At 37.2% G+C, this 23,439-nt stretch overlaps 2 protein-coding genes across 2 annotated transcripts in view; both read left to right on the forward strand.

Moving 5' to 3' along the window:
• The first annotated feature begins 13,865 nt into the window (after positions 1-13,865).
• cav2 (caveolin 2) lies at positions 13,866-18,601 on the forward strand. The gene is made up of 3 exons (XM_067379810.1): positions 13,866-14,094; positions 14,528-14,715; positions 17,387-18,601. Exons 1-3 carry the CDS (start codon positions 13,945-13,947, stop codon positions 17,535-17,537), a joined length of 489 nt encoding a protein of 162 aa, XP_067235911.1. The 5' UTR covers positions 13,866-13,944; the 3' UTR covers positions 17,538-18,601.
• Positions 18,602-21,027: 2,426 nt separating this feature from the next.
• The window catches only part of cav1 (caveolin 1), a 9,247-nt gene continuing 6,835 nt past the window's right edge, over positions 21,028-23,439 (forward strand). The window contains exons 1-2 of the mRNA XM_067380235.1: positions 21,028-21,266; positions 21,934-22,101. Of these exons, the coding sequence (XP_067236336.1) occupies positions 21,231-21,266; positions 21,934-22,101 (204 nt within the window). The 5' untranslated portion in view covers positions 21,028-21,230. The remainder of the gene's footprint in view (positions 21,267-21,933; positions 22,102-23,439) is intronic.

Here is a 23,439-nt window from a genome sequence, read left to right on the forward strand (position 1 = left end):
AGCTTGAATAAAATGAATTGGTATATGCATGTTAGCATGCATGTTTTGCGACTATAGTCTAGCCTATATATAAATTGTGCGTGCCTTGGTGGAACAGTAGAGTAACATCTCACAGCAAGAGCAGGCAAATCTTTCTCAGTCCATGAAGATGAGATGTACTGTAGCATTTAAAGCAGTTGGTGGCCACACAAGATAATGACAGCTACTTGACTGCTACTTTTGATATCAACCCCCGCTTTGTTCAGGGACTTATTATTCCATTTCTGTTCGTCAAATGTCTGTGAAATTTCTTCCATTTATGTCTCAGTTGTTGAATCTTTTTATGTTCATACAAATATTTACACATACAAATTTGCTGGGAAAAAAAAGCAGTTGAAGGTGGGAATAAATTGAAAAAGCGTGTAACCTTTGTATGTAATGGAGGTTCATTGAGCCTAAATCTAGCCAATCTCTGCTCAGTTGACTTCCATTGTAATTTAGGTTTGTAAACATGAGCATTTTAAATAAATGTAGTTCTGGTAAATCCCTTTGGCTTTTGAACTGTTCCGGCACATTGAGTGTTATCACTCTCTTTTGTTTGTTGCAATCAGTGCCTTTTTAGAGCAATGTAGCCCAGTGGAAGGGGAAATAAGTTCATCAGAGGTGAAGCCAGGACACTTTCATGTTACATTGGTGAATTAGCTAGTAAATGCTTATATATATATATATATATATATATATATATATATATATATATATATATATATATATATATATATAGACCGATCATACATAACATTATGACCACCTTCCTAATATTGAGTTGGTCCCCCTGTTGCTGCAAAAACAGCCCTGACCTGTAGAGGCATGGACTTAAGTTGTGAGGTGGGGCCTCCATGGATCAGACGTTTGTTCAGCACATCCCACAGATGCTCGATTGGATTGAGATCTGGGGAATTTGGAGGCCATTCAACACCTCAAACTCATTGTTGTGCTCCTCAAACCATTCCTGAAACATTTTTGCTTTGTGACAGGGTGCATTATCCTGCTGAAAGAGCCCACAGCCACCAGGGAATACTGTTTCCATGAAAGGGTGTACATGGTCTGCAGCAATGCTTAGGTAGGTGGTACGTGTCAAAGTAACATCCGCATGGATGGCAGGACCCAAGGTTTCCCAGCATAAACATTGCCCAAAGCATCACACTGCCTCCGCCAGATTGCCTTCTTCCCACAGTGCATCCTGGTGCCATATGTTCCCCAGGTAAGTGATGAACATGCACCCGACCATCCACGTGATGTAAAAGAAAACGTGATTCATCAGACCAGGCCACCTTCTTCCATTGCTCTGTGGTCCAGTTCTGATGCTCACTGTTGACACTTTCGGACACTTTTCAGCATGGGCACCCTGACTGGTCTGCGGCTATGTGGCCCCATACGCAACAAACTGTGATGCACTGTGTAGTCTGACACCTTTCTATCAGAACCAGCATTAACTTCTTGAGCAATTTGAGCTACAGTAGCTCGTCTGTTGAATCGGACCACAAGGGCCAGCCTTCGCTCCCCACGTGCATCAATGAGCCTTGGCCGCCCATGACCCTGTCGCTGTTTACCACTGTTCCTTCCTTGGACCACTTTTGATAGACAGTGACCACTGCAGATCGGGAACACCCCACAAGAGCTGCAGTTTAAGAGATGCTCTGACCCAGTCGTCTAGCCATCACAATTTGGCCCTTGTCAAACTCTCACAAATCCTTACGCTTGCCCATTTTTCCTGCTTCTAACACATAAACTTTGAGGACAAAATGTTCGCTTTTATTTAATGGGTTCAGGGTGTAAGATTTGCTTAGTTTGTCAAGAGATAATTGTGGTTTTATACAGAGATTATGTCATGATGTTGCCATGTTGGAATTGTCATGTGACCTGCCAAGAAATTATTTAAAATACACTTCTATGTTCACCCAAATGTGATAATGTGACGTGATTCTGTCCAGTGTTGCAGTGTTTTCATGAGGGGACATGAAAAATGACTGCAAAGTATAAATCACCTCGAAGCTGAAAACCTTAAATTTATACCATGTTTATCACAAGGGCCGCTTATAAAAACTTGAAACAGGATCAATGGCCAGCATTTCCAAACTTGGCTTAAAATAAAGGGAAAAAACACACCTGTAGCTGTTGAGTAACAGCATTGGTATGCACGCTCCGATATGTGGAGAGTCATCTACCTGATCTAAACTATGCTGGAAAATGGTTTGAGGGGTCTGTCATGTGATGGAGATGAATATTCCGCCATGTGTGACTGGGAAACTGTGTCAAAGCTGCAGGACTGAAGCTTGTTGAGGACTTGAGGGCTTGTTCATGCAACACCACAGCAAAAGCTGCTGCACAGATGGAAAAAACTTATTTATCTCTTCCCACAAAGAGCATATACTCTGTCAACTAATGCAACCTCAGGCTCTGGGCGGATCCCCAATGTGTTTACCACACCTTCAGCCAGTGGTGTTCGCAAGCACAGAGCAACATGGGTATACAGATGAAGAGATTGGGTGCTTTTGACAGGTTTATTGTGCTTGGAAAAGTTACAAAGCATTAAATTTGATCTGTATAGACAGAGGTACATGCTGGCAGAGAGAATGAAGGCTACTTGATTTAAGTTCTTAATAAGAGTCAATGGAGAAACAAAGGCCGCTTTTATGTCTGAATGAGTTATGCAATGTTTAAGCAAAGACTTTCATCAGTGCTATGTTGTAAAGTATATGCTATTCCTGAACTTTTGTTTCCTTCTGCTGAAGACTTTAATTGAAATCTTTTGTTTCGATTGGTAATTTCCTGCTCTACAAGTAATACATTGTATATTCACACTTCTTTTTTTGTTTTTTTTGTATAGTGTAATTGTACTCTAATGCATGTGAAAATGTGAGGTTCCAGACCTGGGAGGGGATGACAATAGAGTAACATTGCTATAGGCTGATTCACACGATTACTGCATGTCAGGGTTTATTATGATGTGTCGGTAAGGACATTAACAGACCTGAGAGCTTTAGCAGATGAGCTGACTGTCAGGAAAGCCCATCTGATATCATTGTGCTGTTATCATTGTTTTTCTGCAGGTGTAGAGATCACAGAACCACGGAATGTGACCTTTGGCTAATTCATCAAAAATCACCAGCACTGTTTGTGCCTTAGGATGAACAGTAGTCTTTACATGCTGAGTATGTGAGTGTACTCATCTTAATCTTTATATACATGTATGTTCAGGGCTTAAAACTAACTTTTTGCCACACCTGCCAATGGACGGTGATTTAAGAAAATTTACCAGCCATGAAACAAAAACAGGCATTTATGACTCCAATATTTTAGATAGTGAAAATTCACAATCCTCTATTCCAATTGACCCTGCCCCCCTTAGTTACTGTTGCTTTGTCCGACAAGCAATGGCGTTGTCACCCACACGCAGTGTAAAATACATCATGGAGCAAAAAGGACACTGACAACATGTCGACAGACAAGACAGAGCAGGTTACTTATGATATTAAAGGGATAGTTCACCCAAAAGTGAAAATTTGATGTTTATCTGCTTACCCCCAGGGCATCCAGGTGACTTTGTTTTTTCAGTAGAACACAAATGATGATTTTTATCTCCAACCGTTGCCGTCTGTCAGTCGTATAATGCATGTCAATGGTAATACAATTTATAAGACTCAAAAAACATGCACAGACAAATCCAAATTAAACACTGTGGCTCGTGACGACACAGTGATGTCCTAAGACTCGAAAGGATTAGTTTGTGCAAGAAACCGAACAGTATTAATAATTTTTTACCTCTAATACGCCACTATGTCCAACTGTGTTCAGCACTCGGTTAGTGAGGTCTGAACACGCTCTGATAACGGCAGTGATGTCTAGCACTCATTGTATATGCGCGAGCAGGGGCGTAGTTTGTGGGGGGGATGTAACCCCCCCCAATATTCAAATCCATCAGTTACAACACCCCCAATACAATACAACCATACCAACGTTCAACTCCCCCAAAGTTGAAACCAAATCTACGCCCTTGTGCGTGAGACATCACTGCCATTGTCAGAGCGCGATCAGACCTCACTAACCGAGTGCTGAACACAGTTGGACATAGTGGCGTATTAGAGTTAAAAAGTGATATAAATACTGTTCGTTTTCCCACACAAACCGATCATTTCATGTCTTAGGACATCAATGTGTCGTCACGAGCCGCAGGGTTTAATTTGGATTTGTATGCATGTTTTTTTTTACTCTTATAAATTGTGTTACCATTGAAACGCATTATAAGACTGACAGTCGGCAATGGTTGAAGTTAAAAATCATCATTTGTGTTCTACTGAAGAAACAAAGTCACCTACATCTTGGATGCCCTGGGGTAAGCAGATAAACATAAAATTTTCATTTTTGGGTGAACAATCCTTTTAAACAAAGTCCCAGCTTTCAAATGTGTAATTTTTTTTAAGAAATTAAGTTAAGTCTAATGTGTTGCTCAAATAAACATGAATGAACATGAGAAGGAATGTTGTTGAAAACGCCGAAAGACGTAAATACACACCATTTTTTAAGTTCAAGTCCACCGAGGTTAATCTTCTAACTCCTGACTGCTTTGTCGGACAAAATGGCGGATACGGCGTTATGATTGGTTAGATCGCTTGTCAATCAAACTCCCGGCGAAGGGTCAATTTCAGTACCACAGCTATATAACTTTAATAGTCTACATTTTTTAATGACAAGTGAACAGTAATGCCTTTGTTGTTTGGTTAACATTAAAAACGTAGACAGCAACAGGATTATTAGGATGCTGTCACTTTAAGACCGAATGCATGCACAGATCATGCATTTTCTTTCTCAACTGAAGACATAACCAAGATGTTTACTAGGTTACTCACCGAGACTGGCATTTTTTATATCATTTTGTGTGAATTTTTCCGTTCAAGCTCAGAAAGGCATGAAAGAGAGCTCAACTTGGTAAATGCATGCTGTCTGAGATGCAGCTTTCAGGGCGCGGGCTTCAGATGTAGAACTTCCTGTAAATATTGAATTCCCTTTTGCGTGTTCGCACTTTCGTGATGATGCAGCGCTGACCGTCAGCTGTACAAAGCATCTTTCACGTCTTTCATGTTCTCACAACATTGCATTTTTAGAATTCGTAAAAATTTACCAGCCATCTGGCGACTGACACAGTTTCATATAGCCTACTCGCCAATACCGATTTTTACTCACTTTTGGCGCTTGATGAGCGTTAATTTTAGGCCCTTTTTGGAGAGTCACACTGCATGACATTTTACAGTGTGAACTAACCTTGTCATTAATTCATTCATATTTTAATAGACTTATTGATTTTGAAACAGTCATAAGTGTCTCTATTATATTTCTTTTTTTTGAATGGTGGTTGCACCACATGACGTTTTGTTAAAATATTATTTTACTTTTTTATATAATATATATATCTATATTTAAAAATATATTTACCTAAAAATTATAATAAACGATTGTGCCAAACTATCTTTTTAAGAATTGATTTATTTTTCCATTAAGATAGTTGTACCACCCTGACATGTTTTACTTTATCTCCCCCCAAAAATATCCAAATGATTTGATTTCAGAAATTAAAAATAGAAGTGTATTCCAGTGGATTCAATATTTTTGAGAAATGTAATAGATCCAGTTAAAAAAAGAATTCCATTCCATTGACCCGAGTGCCTAAAAATAGTGATGAACAACATACCAACACTGTAAAAAATTTACTGTGAAATTTACAGTAACTTACTGGCAACAATTAGCCAGTAAGTTACTGTGAATACGTTTTACAGTAAGGGTACTGTACTTCCATTTACAGTATTTTATGTATACACTGTGAATTCAAAAACAATTAAATACTGTGATTTTAGTTGTATTTACAGTAACTTACTGGCTAATTGTTGCCAGTAAGTTACTGTGAATACGTTTTACAGTAAGGGTACTGTACTTCCATTTACAGTATTTTATGTATACACTGTGAAATCAAAAACAATTAAATACTGTGATTTTACTTGTATTTACAGTAACTTACTGGCTAATTGTTGCCAGTAAGTTACTGTGAATACATTTTACAGTAAAGGGTACTGTACTTCCATTTACAGTATTTTGTGTATTCACTGTAAAATAAAAAACAATTAAACACTGTGATTTTAGTTGTATTTACAGTATTGATTGTTTTACTGTAGAAGAAAAAAATACTGTGATTTCGATTGCATTTACATACAAAAAACAGTTAAGCACTACTTTTTTATGTATTGTATGCAATACAGTACTATAAACAGTAGATAACAGGTAATCACTGTAAATTCAGTTTCTCGCTGTACAATTTAAATACTGTATCACTGTGATTTAATATTAGCCATCATTAAAAGAATCGCCCATATTCTAAAACATAGCAATCAACTGCAGACAATAAGATAATTGTTAACAGTTATTTATTTAAAAACATTTGATGAACAGGAATGACAAAACAGGTACAACATAAAGGGATAATGGACATTGGACAACATGCCTTTATACCATCCAAAGTTAACGAACATTCTGTGTTCCATGCACAGAATCTATGCAGAACTGAACACTTAATTCTCTGCTATAAAATATTATAAATTCTAATTGTATGATAGAAAATGGCTAGAAACAAACTGCATCCATGAAATCATCAGCATTGTTACTTTGTAAAATAAGCCAATACATTAACATTACCATGCAACCAAGTGTTATTAAGTTATGAGTACAGAGAATTGAACATGAATTTATAAATCAAACACATTCATAGACCAAACAATACAATCAATAAATAAATGTAACCAATGATTAATGTTTTGTTCTTTTTATTGAAAAAGTGTTTCATCATTAGAGAGATGGGTATAGTTAAATAATGATTTTATCAATTATATTTATACTCTTATGATTACTACTCTCCAAAATTTAGCACAAAAATGATATGTGAAAAAGAATAAATATTACTTTATTTGCAAAAAAATGTTTTAAACCATTTCCTAAGTGTCCTGTATGAGTAATATATACTGAGGTAATGTGCTTTAATACTGCTTTACTAGAACTTTTACAGTCCTTGAGCTTCCCAAAAGATAAAAAAATCTAGAAGATGACACTCATAAAGAGTAAAAGATATGTATAAAGAGCAATATAGAGATTTTTAGCATTTCTTCAAATAATACTTTGGCCCACCCAAAAATACATGTACAGTTTTTGTTCAAGAAAATAAACATGTGGACTTTCTCAGGAAGAATTTGAGATCTCTCATTACCGTGTCCTCAGCTGTGTAGAACACTCTTTCCAACAGTGTTGAGGAGGAAGATGATGGAGAGCTGTGAGAGAAGAGGAAGTGTGTCTTTCTCAGGCTCTTCTGAGGCAAGGATCACTTTGGATTTTTGCAAACTGGAAGCTAAAAAACAATGTTATTGTAGTAGTTGTTGTAGTCAGGTTTATTATTTGTTAGAAAGGAATGAGGAAAGTGTGTCTAACTTACATGTTCCTCCTCCTCTTCGTCTCGGTCACCACTGCCATCATCCTCCTCCTCCTCTGGCAGCTGAAAGAGAAGATTACATTGATAGAAGCTGCATTTTGAAAGCAGTCTCTTCCACTTACCAAGGCTGCATTTGTTGAAAAATATAGTAAAATAATAATATTTTAAAGTAGTTTTACTTTAATATTCTAAACAATTTTACTATTAGCTATTTCCTTACAGATTTTAAACACTGACTGAATGCAACTGGCTCTGACTAGGTGAGTTTGGGCAAGATCCGTTAAATTACCGAATTACATTTATAATCGTGTCACTGTCAGACTTACTCATTTTTCACCTTTCCCTTAAATCTAGGGTCTATCATAGCAGCATCCTCAAAAAATACATCTTCATGTACACGAAAGCACAAAAAAAATAATTTAAATATTACCTAAATGTTTTTTGTATTCTTCAAAGTATTTTGAAATCATTAAAATATTATCATGTATATATTGTAAGTTATAACATTGTTTTTATCATGACATGAGTTCATGTCGTTCCAAACCTGTTAAGACTTTCATTCATCTTCAAGACACAAATAAAGATAATTTAATGAAATCTGAGAGCTTTGTTCCTTTTATTGACAGTCTACACAACCGCCACTTTGATGTTTAAAATAAAACAATTTCATACAGATCGTAAATCTAATCTAATAGAGAGGTTTAGTCCAAATTTTCTGAATAAACTTGATCACCTTATATAATAAACAAATTCAACACACTAGTGCATTTACAAACAAGTTGAGCTTCCATTTTCCATTGTTTGCTAATTAATGTTTATATGTGAAAAAAGTCTAAACTCAAACTGTATATTGCATTAAGCGAACAAGTCTCTTCAAAAAATTTGGAATAAACTTCTCCATTCATATGGATCACTTTTACAATCACTTTATGAACTTTTTGAAGTGTCAAAGTGTTAGTTGCATGGTCTGTAAATTGAGGGATGGAAAGCTCTCAGATTTCATTAAAATATCTTCACTTATGTTTCGAAGATGAACAACAGTCTTGGCAGGCGTACACTGTGAAAGTTCTAACAGTTTGTGAGCCTTTGCATACAAGTTAGTTAACCCAATAATCATATCAAAGCAGTTGGTACATTGCACGACTGCACTACACAGATTTTTTAAAAACAAGACTTAACATTTATCTATTATGGGTCCTAATTAGGAGACAATGAATACATTAAGCTTTGTGCCATGCTGTTTATATTTAAGCAGTAAAAATGCTAATTTCAACGGCCAAAACAAGGAGCTTGTGGATAAGATGATGAGTGGAAGGAGATTTTGGATTGTATTTGATAGTATCGAACAGATTTAAAAAAAAGTTTTAAACATGCTCTTTCAATCCGAATGAAATGTCAATTGGACCCGGCCAATTCATTCCAATTAACATGTGACTTCTTGTTCCATCTGTGCTACTAGTCTGATTATTAGAACCCATGTAAACACAGCTAATGTTGCTGCTATAGTTTTAGATAAAAAAAAAATATATATATATATATAGGGTTGCCAAGCAGCCTATGTGATGTGATTGTGTATCATTTGTAAAGGATAAGTAAAGGATGACAGAATTTTCATTTTTGGGTGAACTTTAAGTCACATGCAACAATGTCATTCAGAATAAATTTGCCAAATCAAATTTTTTAAAATTTCATTCTGAATGTAAGGGGTGGTTTAAACCTTTTCTAATATGTTCGATAGGACATGTAAACACTTGATTAAAACAGAAATTTGAAAGTGTAAAGCATGTGGAATGATGTAGAAATGATGCAATGACGTACAAAATCAACCATTGCTGTTGAATGAATGGAGTGTAATAAATGACTGTTTTCATAAAATTTTTAAATGCTTGTTTTTAGTTTTGAGCATTTTTACTGCTTGATAAATATAAGCTGCACGGCACATACTGTAGCTTCATGTTCTCTGCGTCTCCTAATCAGGACCTGGAATGCTTTTTGAAACATAAAAGAAGCAATGACAGGATGATGGTTAACATGCACCAACAGCAGGAAAGTCTGTAATTTTGGACAGACAGTGCATTTTAAGATATCAAATCTGATCTCTAAATAAATGTACACATCAACTATGTTCAGATTCATCAATCAGAGATTTAATTTTGACTGAAATAAAAAGTGTAAATGTATCAAATAGTAAAATTGCTGACCCCTTGAATTCAGAATTATTAACATCTTGTCTCTGTGAAATTCAACCCTGTGAATTACCTGTTTGTCCTTCTGAGCCCTTTAACGAGAAGGCTGCTTTTATGGCTGGATGCTGATTGACACACCTTTTGACCATGTTCTCACATCCAGGACAACAAAATGATCAAGCAGACCTGAAAGACATGACCCATGATTGAAATCAATTTAAATACATTTAGTCTTACCTGTGATATTGGAAAAATGAGGCATAGTTTTTCACCCAGTATACGCTGCTTCTCCTGGAACATCGTCCTCATGATGGATGATCTCTAGATCCTGGACCCGTGCAGTCCACCTGGAGATTATCTGAATGATATGTGGTTGTATATAAAGGGTAATTAAAGACTGAACGTTACATACATATCAATAGCAGTCAGAAACGAATTTAATACCCACCCCTGCTTTTAATCATCAATTATTGTCATGGCATCATGGCTGTCTCTCCTCAGCTACTGAAAATAAAAAGTATGTTAGATAGGAATGAATAGACTAATCACACATAACGTTAAACCAGTAAGTGGCGACAAACGAGAATATTTCGTTATGAACAACTCTAAATCATTGACTTACCAGGATTATTGAAAGTCATTACAAATAATTTTAGTAAACGAATCGTTAAGTAATTAACCGTGTCTGATTAACGTTAACCGTTTTATACACAATGGTTCACGTGAGCTTCAGGAGACCAGGCAGGGTCTAAAATTAACAAACACTCTACTACAGTTGCCATTTAACGAATATAAGTGATTATTCTGCTGTTTATAGCATTAAACAGTTAACATTACATTTAAAATAACTAAAAGAAAAATGTAAAACTGTCTCAGATTTGAACGTTACCGCCTCACGGAGACAACGCTCGTGCGCACATAACCAAACGGAATTTATTTATTAAATACATTTAGAAAACCAAAAACACTGCACTAACATTACTCGTCACAAGTGATATTTAGTGTCATATGGGCAAAAACGATGAATAAAAGAAGATTTGCAGGGCTTACCTTTTACTCTGTGTCCGTCTGCTGGAGGTCGACCGTTGATGCGCATGCGCAGTACTCAGATTCTCCTAAAGTCCGTTTGACCTGCTTGTTTAAAAGTTCGAATTTGTCTCGCGCATGCCCCATCCAATAAATATCCGTAATTCACAAACACAACATATATATATAATATATAAACAAGTCTTTTGGCACTCTAGCAGTTCATAAACAAAACGGCATACCTTGCGGAAGAACACTGTAGCCGGAGCTACTTCTCTCTGTTATCTCTATGACGAGTCACGCAGGTATTTGTGCTACTCCGCAGCGGTTTCTACACGGTCTAAAATAGTCCAAATATACACACTTATTCTAGGTGTACCATAATAATTCAGGGTAAGACAAAAACACGGTTTGGAAAATAGATTCATGTTGTACATTCCCATTGTAGATTTTTTTGTACATTTTGAACACAAAAAGTTACACGTCTGGAATGTTATCAGGAGACCATGGATCGCGTCGCTACAACATTCTCCGTGGGATTAACCAGCGACGTCTTTTGAGGACGTGCCCACGACGTTTCTGGAACGTTAGCCAAGATTCTAAAAAATGGAACATTACCACGACGTCCTCATAACGTTGTCATAAAGTAATGTCACACTGACCAAATGACGACTAACAATGACGACGTCGTCACAATGTACTGTGTTTGCTGGGTTGCAACTTATAACCAATGGTCATGCTTCAGTTCAAATCTGAGGATGATATCTAAAAATATTATGCATTTATGAAGCCTATATTGTTAGACCATGTCAGGGGAGACTTTGGAGATTAAGATAAGGCTTATCAAATATTTTATTGCCCTGTTAACACCAACACCCAAACACCCATTTACGGTCACAAAACAAACAAACAAAACATATTCTTGGAATCTAATGTGAATTCTTTAAAAAATATATATTGTATGGAATAGAAAGCTCCTGCAGCAGGTCCATCAGAGTACAAGTTACATGACACATTTTAATTTATTAATATTACACTTTTACTTAAAGCTCACTATCGAGTATTTACATCATATTCCGGTAATGAATTCTGAACAACAATAATCTGGAGCCGTCCATGTGAAAGGGGTACAAAGAAAGATATGATAAAAAAAAGGAAAATTACAGTAGTTTACTTTACTATTTACAGTACTATAGTGGCTAAATTGTGATTTTTTTACAGTAATGCTTTGACTACTGTGATTTCAACTGTAATTCTTGGACTACTGTGATTTTTACAGTCTTACTGTAAACTTTACAATATTCTACTGTAAAAATCTTATACAGTAATGTTACTGTGAAATCGACAGTAAATAACTGTAGATTTCACAGCCATTTTTTACAGTGAAGTCCTTTTGGAAAGAATGAATTTGAGAGATTTTTCAAAGACAACTTTTACTGCTAGTAATAGCTAATTAGCACAGCTATTAAATTTGACTCATTTTGTGAGATATTGCTCAACCGAGTGCAAACTTACAAGGCAGCTGTCATTCACCTGCTAAGTTGTGATGAAAATGACATCTTAGTTTTATTACTTTGCTTCAGTAGCTTGTTGGACTGGTCCCATATCCTCAAGGGAAAAACTGTTGAACTTGCAAACTTAAGTTATTATGATGGTAAAAGACTGCTCCAAAATAGATCATTCAGACTTGTCTGCCAACCCTTCATCAGAGATTATAATACTTGATACGTTCAATAAAGAGGTTAGCAGTGACTAGTGGTCGCCACTTCAATCACACTCACAGAGGAAAGGTCTTGTCACCTTTGCTTTGCTGTTGGAATCAGCTGTGTGTTTATCCATAGGGATTATGGCCTGTATTGTGTGTGTCCATGTGGGTAGAATGTGCTTTTCACTCCCACTGTTGTGCTTTTGCTCTGCTGTCATTAGCCGCCATGGCCGCTCCCCTTTTTCCTCCCAACTGTTACAACACAATGAGTTTGTTGTTTACGTGTGTATAGCTCCAGTGAAACTCTTTCCATTCCTTCTGGTTATAGATAAACATTATATTCAGACATTTGGTAAGAAATAAAACAAAGTGATGTTTAGCAGAATGACCAAGCTGGTCACCATCCACTTTCTTATTGACACACACAGTCTTTATTTCATTTCCTGTTTTGTTCTTTCTTCTGTATGTTGGTTGCATTACATGACTTTGATTTGGCAGAATAAATAATTTTTTAATATAGTATAAGAAATAAGATTATGCAAAATGATTTCAATTAATGAGGCTTTTTTCCATATCAGGGCAGTTCCATCACCACCAGGTTTTCGTTTTATGGTGAACTGTCACTTTAAAAAGTCAAATAGGAAGGTAAATACCATCACTGGATCAGTTTCCAGTATAAAGAATATGGAGAGCAGCCTATTGGCTGAAGATAAGACAGGCAAATTATCCACTAAGTCATTGACTGTCTGAAAGTATTCTCAGGTAGTAAGAAAAATTATTTAAAACTGTACGTTTTATGCATAAAACCAATAACTCAAAATATGGATCATAAATTCAATATCTTTGTCTTTTGCTGAGATGAAAAGTATCCTCAACTGAACAAAGCTGGTCACACTTTTATGTCCTGTATAAAAAAAAAAAATGTATAGACATTATAAGAAGTTTATCAAGTACTGTTGAAAGTGTGTTGACAGTTGGATGGTTGAGCTCCAGAAAATTAATGTGGATTTTGAAGGATTTTTGACAGTTCAGGACAATATTTTAAGCTTACTATGTGTTAACCTTTTAAAGAACAATAAATTCCTCCTCAAAGAATCCAATGAAGCTTAATGATTAATAAAAAGCAATCAAAACTGTGGGAGATACACACAGCAATGCCCTGAAGTTTAAAAACTTCATATGAATGAATTAATGAATGAATGGGGAAAACAGGCTACTTCAAATATTCCATATGCTACTCTGAGGAAATACAATAACAATCTGTTAACATTCCTTGAATTCGGATTCAATAAACAATGTGTCGAGATAAGGACGGCTAGACAGGGATTTATTCCTAAAAAGGTTCCTTATCGTTGTTCCACATTGTTTGTAGTAATGAATCGAGCGCCGTTTGTGTGTTTTGTCTGCGCGTGAACGCGTCTTCCGTGAGGGGCGTGGACGCGTCCTGCCTCGAGCGCACAGTGCGCGTACAGCAGGCGCTAACAGACAGCAGTGCGCGCCTCACACATCCAAAACAAAAAAAAATGGGACTTGAAAAAGAAAAATCCGAGACCAGTGTCATTATGGATGAGGATGAATTCAATAGATCGATTGAACCAATACTTGGAAAAAAACCGAAAGTGTATTCAGAAGTCCTGGACAGAGATCCCAAAGATATTAACTTGCACCTAAAGGTAGGTGACAACTTAACGCGAGAGATTTTACTGTCACATATTTATAAAATACTAATAAATATCGGTGGTAAACTGATTAAACACCGGTGATATACAAGTTCATAACGTGTTTAGTTTCTCACAGTACTTTCACTTACCTCCATTCACGTGCGTTAATGTTTTTTTAGAATGAGTCTATTCGATTTGAATAAGTGTAGTTGCACATGCGCAATAATAATAATATTAATATTTTTTTCCCCAATTCAGTTTCGAGTACTATATTGGTATGATTGTTTTGCATAGAGTACTGCATTAATATAGAAATATGACTTTCAGCAACACTGATCTCTTGGTATTTGAGGGTGTGTATATAAATTTGACATTTCCTTTTTTTTCCCTTTTTCCTTAGAGTTTGTGCACTATTGATTTTCTTATTTCATGTTTGATTCCACAGATTGGTTTTGAAGACATCATTGCTGAGCCCATCTCCACGCACAGCTTCGACAGAGTGTGGATCGGCAGTCATGCTGTGTTCGAGCTGGTGAAATATGTGTTCTACCGGATTCTCACCACGTTTCTGGCTATTCCTATGGCATTAATTGCGGGGATTGTTTTCGGGATCCTCAGCTGTATACATATTTGGTATGAAAACGCTTCTTGCTGGGGAAGGCTGTTGGCTCTTTGTTGTATTTTCCACAAAATATTTGTTTTGGCCGCTTCCCACCCAGATAAAGACTGGCATTTGACAAAAATGAAGAAGTACCATAGAGAAAGTCTTACATACTGGTTTAGTGCAGCACAGGTGGACCTGCATTTTCACATACGGTGGAAAAATCCACACATAACTCTCATTGGATTGTTAACATTCTAGTCAAGTGGTTTTCTCAGACTTCTTAGGGGTTTGACACATGCAAGCAGAAACTTGGCAAAGCTTGGTGCTTGACCCTTGTGCAGTTTAGATCAGCAGCTCTTTCAGGGTCAGTGTTGTTCTTGAGGTGCACATATTAGCACAACTTTACAACCCAGGGTAGCAGAGTGACCCCATTAGCTTAGGAATGAGTAGTGTTGACAAATAAGCTAGATAAGATCAAATGTCAAGATGTCAGTGTAGCTCGAAGGGAGAAGAGAAAACTATTTAGTGAATTTTGCATGTCTAAGATGTTACAGTGGGTGACAACTTATATTGTGATGTCTTTTATACTTTTCTAAATGAGTGTACTTATAATTTTAGCCTGGTATATGCTAAGACAGTTGAAAAAAAATCTCATCCCAGAATATCATAAGAATTGGAAATGGGCTGTTTTTACTTGGGGTCAGTAAGTAACCACCTAGCATCTACCCAAATTCCCTACCAATCACCTAGTACACCTTAGCAATTGCATAGGAATGTGCTAATAGGACTTTGTAAATCTAAAGTGTTACAGATTTGAATGATGCTTCAAATTGTGCAGCTTGTTGAGGAGTGATTACTTTTTCCAAACTCCAATCAGCCATTTGTCAACACCCAGGCAACAATCTAGAACATCAAGTACAATGCAAAAAAACATACAGAACCTCAACAACCACATAACAACATAGTAACACCCTAACAACCACCTAGATTGCAAAGCATAGTGCTAAAAACCACAGGACCTTAGCAGCTGCAAAGTAACAGCCTAACAACAACCTAGCTTGCCAAGCATAATGCTAAAAAACAAATAGAACCTCAACAACCATAGCAACACCCTAACAACCTCCTAGATAACCAAGCATAGTGATTAAAACCACACAGAACATTAGAAACTGCATTACAATGCCATAGAAACCACTTAGATCGTCAAGCATAGTGCTAAAAAACAAATAGAACCTCAACAACCATAGCAACACCCTAACAACCACCTAGATAACCTTAGATCACCAAGCATAGTGCTAAAACCCACACAGAACCTTAGCAACCGCATAGCAACACTCTAGTGACCAATCAACCTTAGTGCAACCTTAGTAAAATGCCCTAGCAACCATCTAGAACACTAAGCAAACTGCTAAAAATCACACAGAACCTTAGCAACCGCACAGCAACACTCTAGTGACCACTCAACCTTAGTGCAACCTTAGCAAAATGCCCTAGCAACCATCTAGAACACTAAGCAAACTGCTAAAAATCACACAGAACCTTAGCAACCGCATAGCAACACCCTAGCAACCACCTAGAACAGGGGTGTCCAAACTTGGTCCTCGAGGGCCACTGTCCTGCAGAGTTTAGCTCCAACTTGCCTCAACACACCTGTCCGGAAGTTTCTAGTATGCCTAGTAAGACTTTGATTAACTGGTTCAGGTGTGTTTAATTGGGGTTAGAGCTAAACTTTGCAGGACAGTGGCCCTCCAGGAGAAGGATTGGACACCCCTGACCTAGAACATCAAGTACAATGCTAAAAACCTCAAAAACCACATAACAACATAGCAGCACCCTAACAACCACCTAGATTGCCAAGCATAGTGCTAAAAAACAACAAGACCTTAGCAGCTGTAAAGCAGTACCCTAACAACCACATAGCTTACCAAGCGTAGTGCTAAAAAACAGATAGAACCTTAGCAACCACATAGCAACACCCTAACAACCACTTAGATAACCAAGCATAATGATAAAAACCACACAGAACATTAGAAACTGCATTACAGTCACACAGCAACATTTAGAACACCAAGCAAACTGCAAAAGAACACACAGAACCTTAGCAACCATATAGCAACACCCTAGCAACCACCAAAACATTGTGATAAAAACCAAACAGAACCTTAGCAACCATATAGCAACACCCTAGCAACCACCAAAACATTGTGATAAAAACCACACAGAACCTGAGCAACCACATAGCAATGCCCTAGCAACTGCATTCCAACACCCTAGCAAACACCCGCAACATTGAGGAAGTCAGTTTTGACCAAATGAGGCACAATTTCTTAATTCTGGTTAATTATAAATGAGGTTAATGTTATAAACTGATGAATGCCATAAAATACATTTAATATTATAAAAAGAAAGTTTGTTGACCTGTGCTGTAAATACTGGAAACACACTTTGTTTTCTTTCACCTCTTATTAATCCCTCATGGGCCAGTCACGCTCACTGACAGATCTTGCATATGTGTTTAATGTCAGCGATATCAAAGGTGATGATTAAATGGAAACACCTGAAATGAAGGTTAATGCTTTGCACACTTTCCAGGGTACATTTTTACTCCAGAACAAAGAGATGAACACGTTCACCTTGATGTGAATGATTATTATACAAGTCCTATATATCAGCACACATGATGATATTTTCCATCTGCAGGGTGGTGATGCCAATGATCCAGGGCTGCATGATGACACTGCCCTCCACCCACGTGATCTGGACCAGCTTGATGGACATGTTTATAGGGCCTTTCTTCTTCAGCATTGGGCGGTGCTTGTCTTCCATCAATGTCAAAACTGTGCAAAATTGAGCAAGTCTGTCCAAATCTAACTCCGCATAGAAGTGTTGCAGAATCTTTCTGTTAAGTTCTTTTGGCCTCCTTTTTGAGGGTTATTAGCTGAAGGATAAATTATCCTTGACTTCTGAAGCACAGAGAAGAGAAAGATCTTTTCTTTTCTTCATTTCAATAGGCAATTGCAATATTCATTCCGTTATTCAACCACTGACATGTGAACCTCATAATGGGCGGCGTCAGTGCTGACATGCTTTTTCATTACTGTTATGTAAGTCTAATTAAGCTTTTGTGTTATAATGATAGACTTTTCAAAGATTTTACTGTAATGATTGAGATTTTTTACCTTAAGAATAAGATATTGTGCTACTGCATGTAATGTGATATTGCAATAAGCGCATGATGTGCTTGTAAGGAAAAAATTATGCAACTACTTCCAATAGGGTAGTAGTGTCGTGCGATTTATTTCTGAGTTAATATTTATAATGTTTGAAGTTGATCGATTTTTATCAACAAGAGTAAATTAGATGATTTGACGCCATTTCAGTGTACAAACTATTTATGATTTTCAGGTACATTCCAATTATAGAGAGCATTCTATACAAATATATAACATATTTTTCTTCTGTATTAATAACTTCTTTTTGTAATGATAAAATAGTGCCCATATGGCGATTAGTTTGACTTGCAAAGCCACATTTGACATGCCGTTTGCCATTGATTGTGCTTTGTTAGTGGCTCTGCAGAGTAAATGGAATATTTGACTATGCCATGGAACATTAGAGGCTCAGGTGCCGTTTCCTCACCCCTGTTGAATGATGTCATGTAGCAAACATGCTGAACACAGCTCAGCTTATGAACTAAATGCTTCTCAGTTCACAAATAAAATTATTTTTGGAAGTTGAATGGACTGTTTTCTTTGCTAAGAGACCATACCATGGAGATCACTGTGTGGCATATGGAATGTTAACCTGACAAGATTTAACATCTTGTGCTATGTGAAAAACCCTGACATGTTCAATGCGGCAGATATGCCTGAGGATAACGGTGTACCTGCTTAAAAAGTGTATGTTTTTGGAGAAGGTTCTAAGGGTATACCGAGTTCTTAACAGATGGGTTTTATTAAATGTCTCATTCCGCATTCTGATTTTGTAGAATAAGTACTTTTTGTCATTCATGGAGACGTTAATTTAATATAAAACAATAAAAAATATACAGATGCTGGTCATATAAATTTTTTTTTTTATTGTAAATAAATGAAACTCTCATTTATACTAGATTCCCTACATGTAAAGTAAAACATTTCAAAAGGTTTTTTTTATTTTTTTTTTATTTGTTGATTACAGCGTACAGCTAATGAAAGTTAAAAATCCAGTATCTCAAAATATTACAATATTTACATTTGAGTTTCATTAAATGACCATCCCTACAGTATAAATTCTGGGTATGTCTTGTTCTTTGAAACTACACTAATGGGGAAGACTGCTGACTTGACAATGGTCCAGGAGACAATCACTGACACCCTCCACAAAGAGAGTAAGTCACAGATGGAGATTACTGAATGTGGTGGCTGTTTACAGAGTGATGTATCAAAGCATATTAAATGCAAAGTTGACTAGAAGGAAGAAATTGGGTAGGCAAAGGTGCACAAGCAACAGGGATGACCACAAGCTTGAGAATACTGTCAAGTAAAGCTGATTCAAACACTTGGGAGAGCTTCACAATGAGTTAAATGAAGCCGGAGTCAGCACATCAAGAGTCATCACACTCAGACATCTTCAGGAAAAGGACTACCAAACCACTTCTGAAACAGAAACAACGTCAGAAGCATCTTACCTGGGCAAACGTGAAAAAGAACTGGACAGTGAACAGTGATCGAATGTCCTCTTTTCAGATAAAAGTTTGAAGGAAGTCTGAAGGAAGACTGGAGAGGCACAGAATCCAAGCTGCTTGAAGTCTAATGGGAAGTTTCTGAAGTTAGTAATGATTTGGGGGGCCGTGACGTCTGCTGGTGTTGGTCCATTGTGTTTTATCAAGTGCAAAGTCAATGCAGCCATCTTCCAGGAGATTTTGGAGCACTTTATGCTTCCATCTGCTGACAAGCTTTATGGAGATGCTGGTTTCCTTTTCCAGCAGGACTTTAGCACCTGCCCATAGTGCAAAAACCACTTCCAAGTGGTTTGCTGACCATGATATTACTGTGCTTTATTGGCCAGCCAACATGCCTGACCCTTGAATCTATGGGATATTTTCAAGAGAAAGATGAGAAACAGTCGATCCAACAATATACAGAAGTTCTGAAGGCTCAGTAGTGCCTCAGCAGTGCCACAGGCTGATCACTTCCATGCCACACTTCACTGATGCTGTAATTTGTGCTAGGAGCAAGTCATTTGCTGTATTATGTGCTGCTGACCAAGTATTGAGTGTACAAATGAACATGCTTTAAAGAACTTGAACTTTTCTGTTTTGAAAATCCATTTTTTGATTGATCTTAGGAAATATTCTAATATTTTGAGATACTGGATTTTGGACTTTCATGAGCTGTACACTCTAATCATCAAAATTAAAAAAAAAAAAAACTTGAAATGTTTTCCTTTACATGTAGGGAATCTAGAATATATGAAAGTTTAATTTTTTAAAAATAATTTACAATAAAAAAAATGAACATTTCCACGATATTCTAATTATATGACCAGCACCTGTATGTAAAAGGTTTAAACAGAGTGCTACTTTTTTAACCTGAGATACAGCGACCTTTGGCCGCCTATCACTGTCGTCATTGTTTGCATATTTTGCATTGTATGCACATCCCAGCACCTGAACTGGATAGCTAAACAAATATATTTTAGATACAATTAATGGAAATCAAAAGATGTATAGACAACTAAATTATAGTAAAGTTATAATAAGTATCATATATGGAGAAAAACAAGTTTGCAGTATTGCTGAAAGCATTCCAAACTAAAGTGCAAGTCTTGCCTTGAGGCGTATTTTGGTATGCAAACCAGCCTTAGAATAGTCATGTTTCAGGTTTATACATCTCAGGTCAAGTATGAATTTCTTTATAAAGCTAAAACCTTAAACTAAAAACTAAAAAAGTAGCCAATAAGTGTTCAGCACACTGAATACTGTTAAAAACAACCTAAATGCACATCAGCATGCATGACAAGGCTTTGTTGAACAGTAAAATAGGCTAGTAGGATGGCTAGTTTGGTCAAATATAAGATAGTTTGGTTTGTTTAACTTTTAATTTTGGTCACTATCTATTTGTGTTGCTATAGAGTTGTGATACTTAACTAATAGTGCGAGTGGATGTTTCTGGTAGTGTACGTACAGGAAAAGTTGTACAGTGCCCAAATATGCCTCCCCTTTGGGAAAAATCACGTCAAAATCTCCAACCACTTAAACTGCGTAGCTCTGTGAGTGGCAGGCTAATGGAAGGTTTCATTCATTGAACACACAGCATGTCCTCAGTGACTGAGAGAAAGAAACTCCCACTCGATGCGATGAGAGGCAGCAGGAGAGATAAAAAAAAACCATTCAATAGATAAATCTTTATGGGACTTTAGTTTGCAGAAAAGAGGGCTGTTGTAAGGAAGAGGACTCCCTACAGTAAAGCAGAATCCCCACGCCTCCCACACTGCTTCCTCTGTACTGATTGTCTTGTTTTCACACATTCATCTGATCGCACTTCAGTCACTGGAGGACAGCATGACTAGCGGATACAAGGACGGGACACCTGAAGAGGTAAGAATGACACATATTTTACCTCAGAAATCTTTTATTTTTTATGCCAATTCGTTGAGAAGGAGTCATTTGTGCAACAAAACCTTAGTTGAGTTGGCTACTTATTACTACTTATTAATTTTTTGTTGTTTATCAGCACCTGAAGGCTGCTGGCACTTACTATTAGTTAATATCTTATCTTTTACTGGCACGTATTTGTTCGGCAAGCCTCCCTTGTTTACTTTGTGCACACTTTATGCAAACACAACTGGATGGAATGATAATATTAGCTAAAATATGAACTGCTCACTAATTCAGTGGGTGGAATAATGTGCAAGTTCGCAGCGCATGTTGACGGAGCTCTTATTTTAATAAAAAATAATAATAATTCAAGATAGCTAATGTATTTTAAGCACGTCCTAAATGTTATTTTCAGTTTTATATATATATATATATATATATATATATATATATATATATATATTCTGCTGTGAGAGAAGAGCACAAAGCACGCGCAGCGTGTAAAATCGCGCCCCCCTGCGGCGGGTCGCTCTACTGCGTTCCAGAGGGGTGTGGTGCTTCATTTCTATCCGCTTAAAACCATCCCATGCCAGGGCTGTGCTGAGTTGCGCCCCAGTCTCCCCTTCACGCTCATGAACTTCATTTTCTGTTTTCTTTGGAACCGCAGGAATACACTCACTCACCGTTCATCAGGAAACAGGGGAACATTTACAAACCAAATAATAAAGAAATGGATAACGACAGCATCAACGAAAAGACACTTCAGGATGTCCACACCAAGGAGATTGACCTGGTCAACCGGGACCCAAAGCATTTAAATGACAATGTGGTGAAGGTAGGACATTTACTTCACTTTTTCTTCTTTATGCAACTTTTTTCTTTGGCCAGTCACTTTAATAATAATAAAAAAGCATTAATATGAATCAACTTTTCATACGTAGCCTAATTAATTTAGTAATGTCATTCATTTGTATTATAATTATATAAATATCTTTAATATTCAGAAACATCTTCAAAGAGCATTACAGTTTATACATAAAATATCCCAATGGATTGGCATTATAACTCAACAGAAAGTTTGGCTTCATGACAGAGGCGATGAGTCACTGGTCAGTTTGTCATGGTGGCAGCTGTCTTTCATATCCTTGAAGAATTATCTGTTATTTTACTTGCTAAACCTTAAAGTCCCGCTTAAACGCACATGCATTCAGTCTCACCTTGTCTCTAGCATATGATACTGATGTGCTGGTGTCCCTACCAGGCTTCCTTAGGTGTTTTGGAGCAGCAGATGGTTTCTAAGCTGGTTCTACCAGTGGTCAAACTGTTACTGGTAGAGAATTTTAGCTGGTCAACCAGCTTAGAAGATCCAGCTGGATTTTCAAACAGGGTGGAAACAATTATCACTGGAGCAGCTGTCTCCGCAATGTGAAATGTTGGGACTGTGGCACGAGTTTGTGAAATCCGTGCATGCAAAAATAGCGTGGTGCTCTTATTTGGACGGGCATGTTGCTGTGGTAACTCCCATGCGGTGACGAGCTGTCAAAGTAAGGTCTTTTTTTATAGAGGAAATATTAACAGTTTCCTGTTTTTGAGCTGCACACCTAACATTCTTAGTGAAAATTTTCCTGGGCGTGGGGGGATGCCTTGCATAGCAACTCTCCCAGAAAGAAAAGTCGATGGGTCACCTGATGATACAGGAATACACTCAGCTTTCAAAAATGACCCCTCTCCACCCTTTTGCAATATTTTTTCACATGTCTTTTTCCATCCCACCACAACATGACACTGAGTCACATCCCCGAGGACACATGCAGTTGAATGCCTCTTATGATTTGACTGGAAATTGAATCCAGAGAACACAAAAAGCAAGTTTTTTGTTTATAATTTGCTCAGAATTATGGGATTGATGTCACAAGGACTCATTTTGTGCACACAGTCCTTTTATTTTGTCCTTAAAAGGGGTTGAGCGCTCGCAGTGGTCTTGCGTAGGAGAGCGTAGCAGGGAATTCCCATCTCCATTTTCACAAATTCGCTGTACACGCACACACACACACATGGGGCGTTCCTCTGGATCATGATGCACTCGTGGTCCAAGTGCACTCCCACAGACATCCACATCAAAGATCCTTGTGTGCAGAAACACATGCGTAGCTTTCCTTTGGAACAGAATATT

This window comes from Chanodichthys erythropterus, chromosome 24 (assembly GCF_024489055.1).
Source record: "Chanodichthys erythropterus isolate Z2021 chromosome 24, ASM2448905v1, whole genome shotgun sequence".
Lineage (NCBI taxonomy): Eukaryota > Metazoa > Chordata > Actinopteri > Cypriniformes > Xenocyprididae > Chanodichthys > Chanodichthys erythropterus.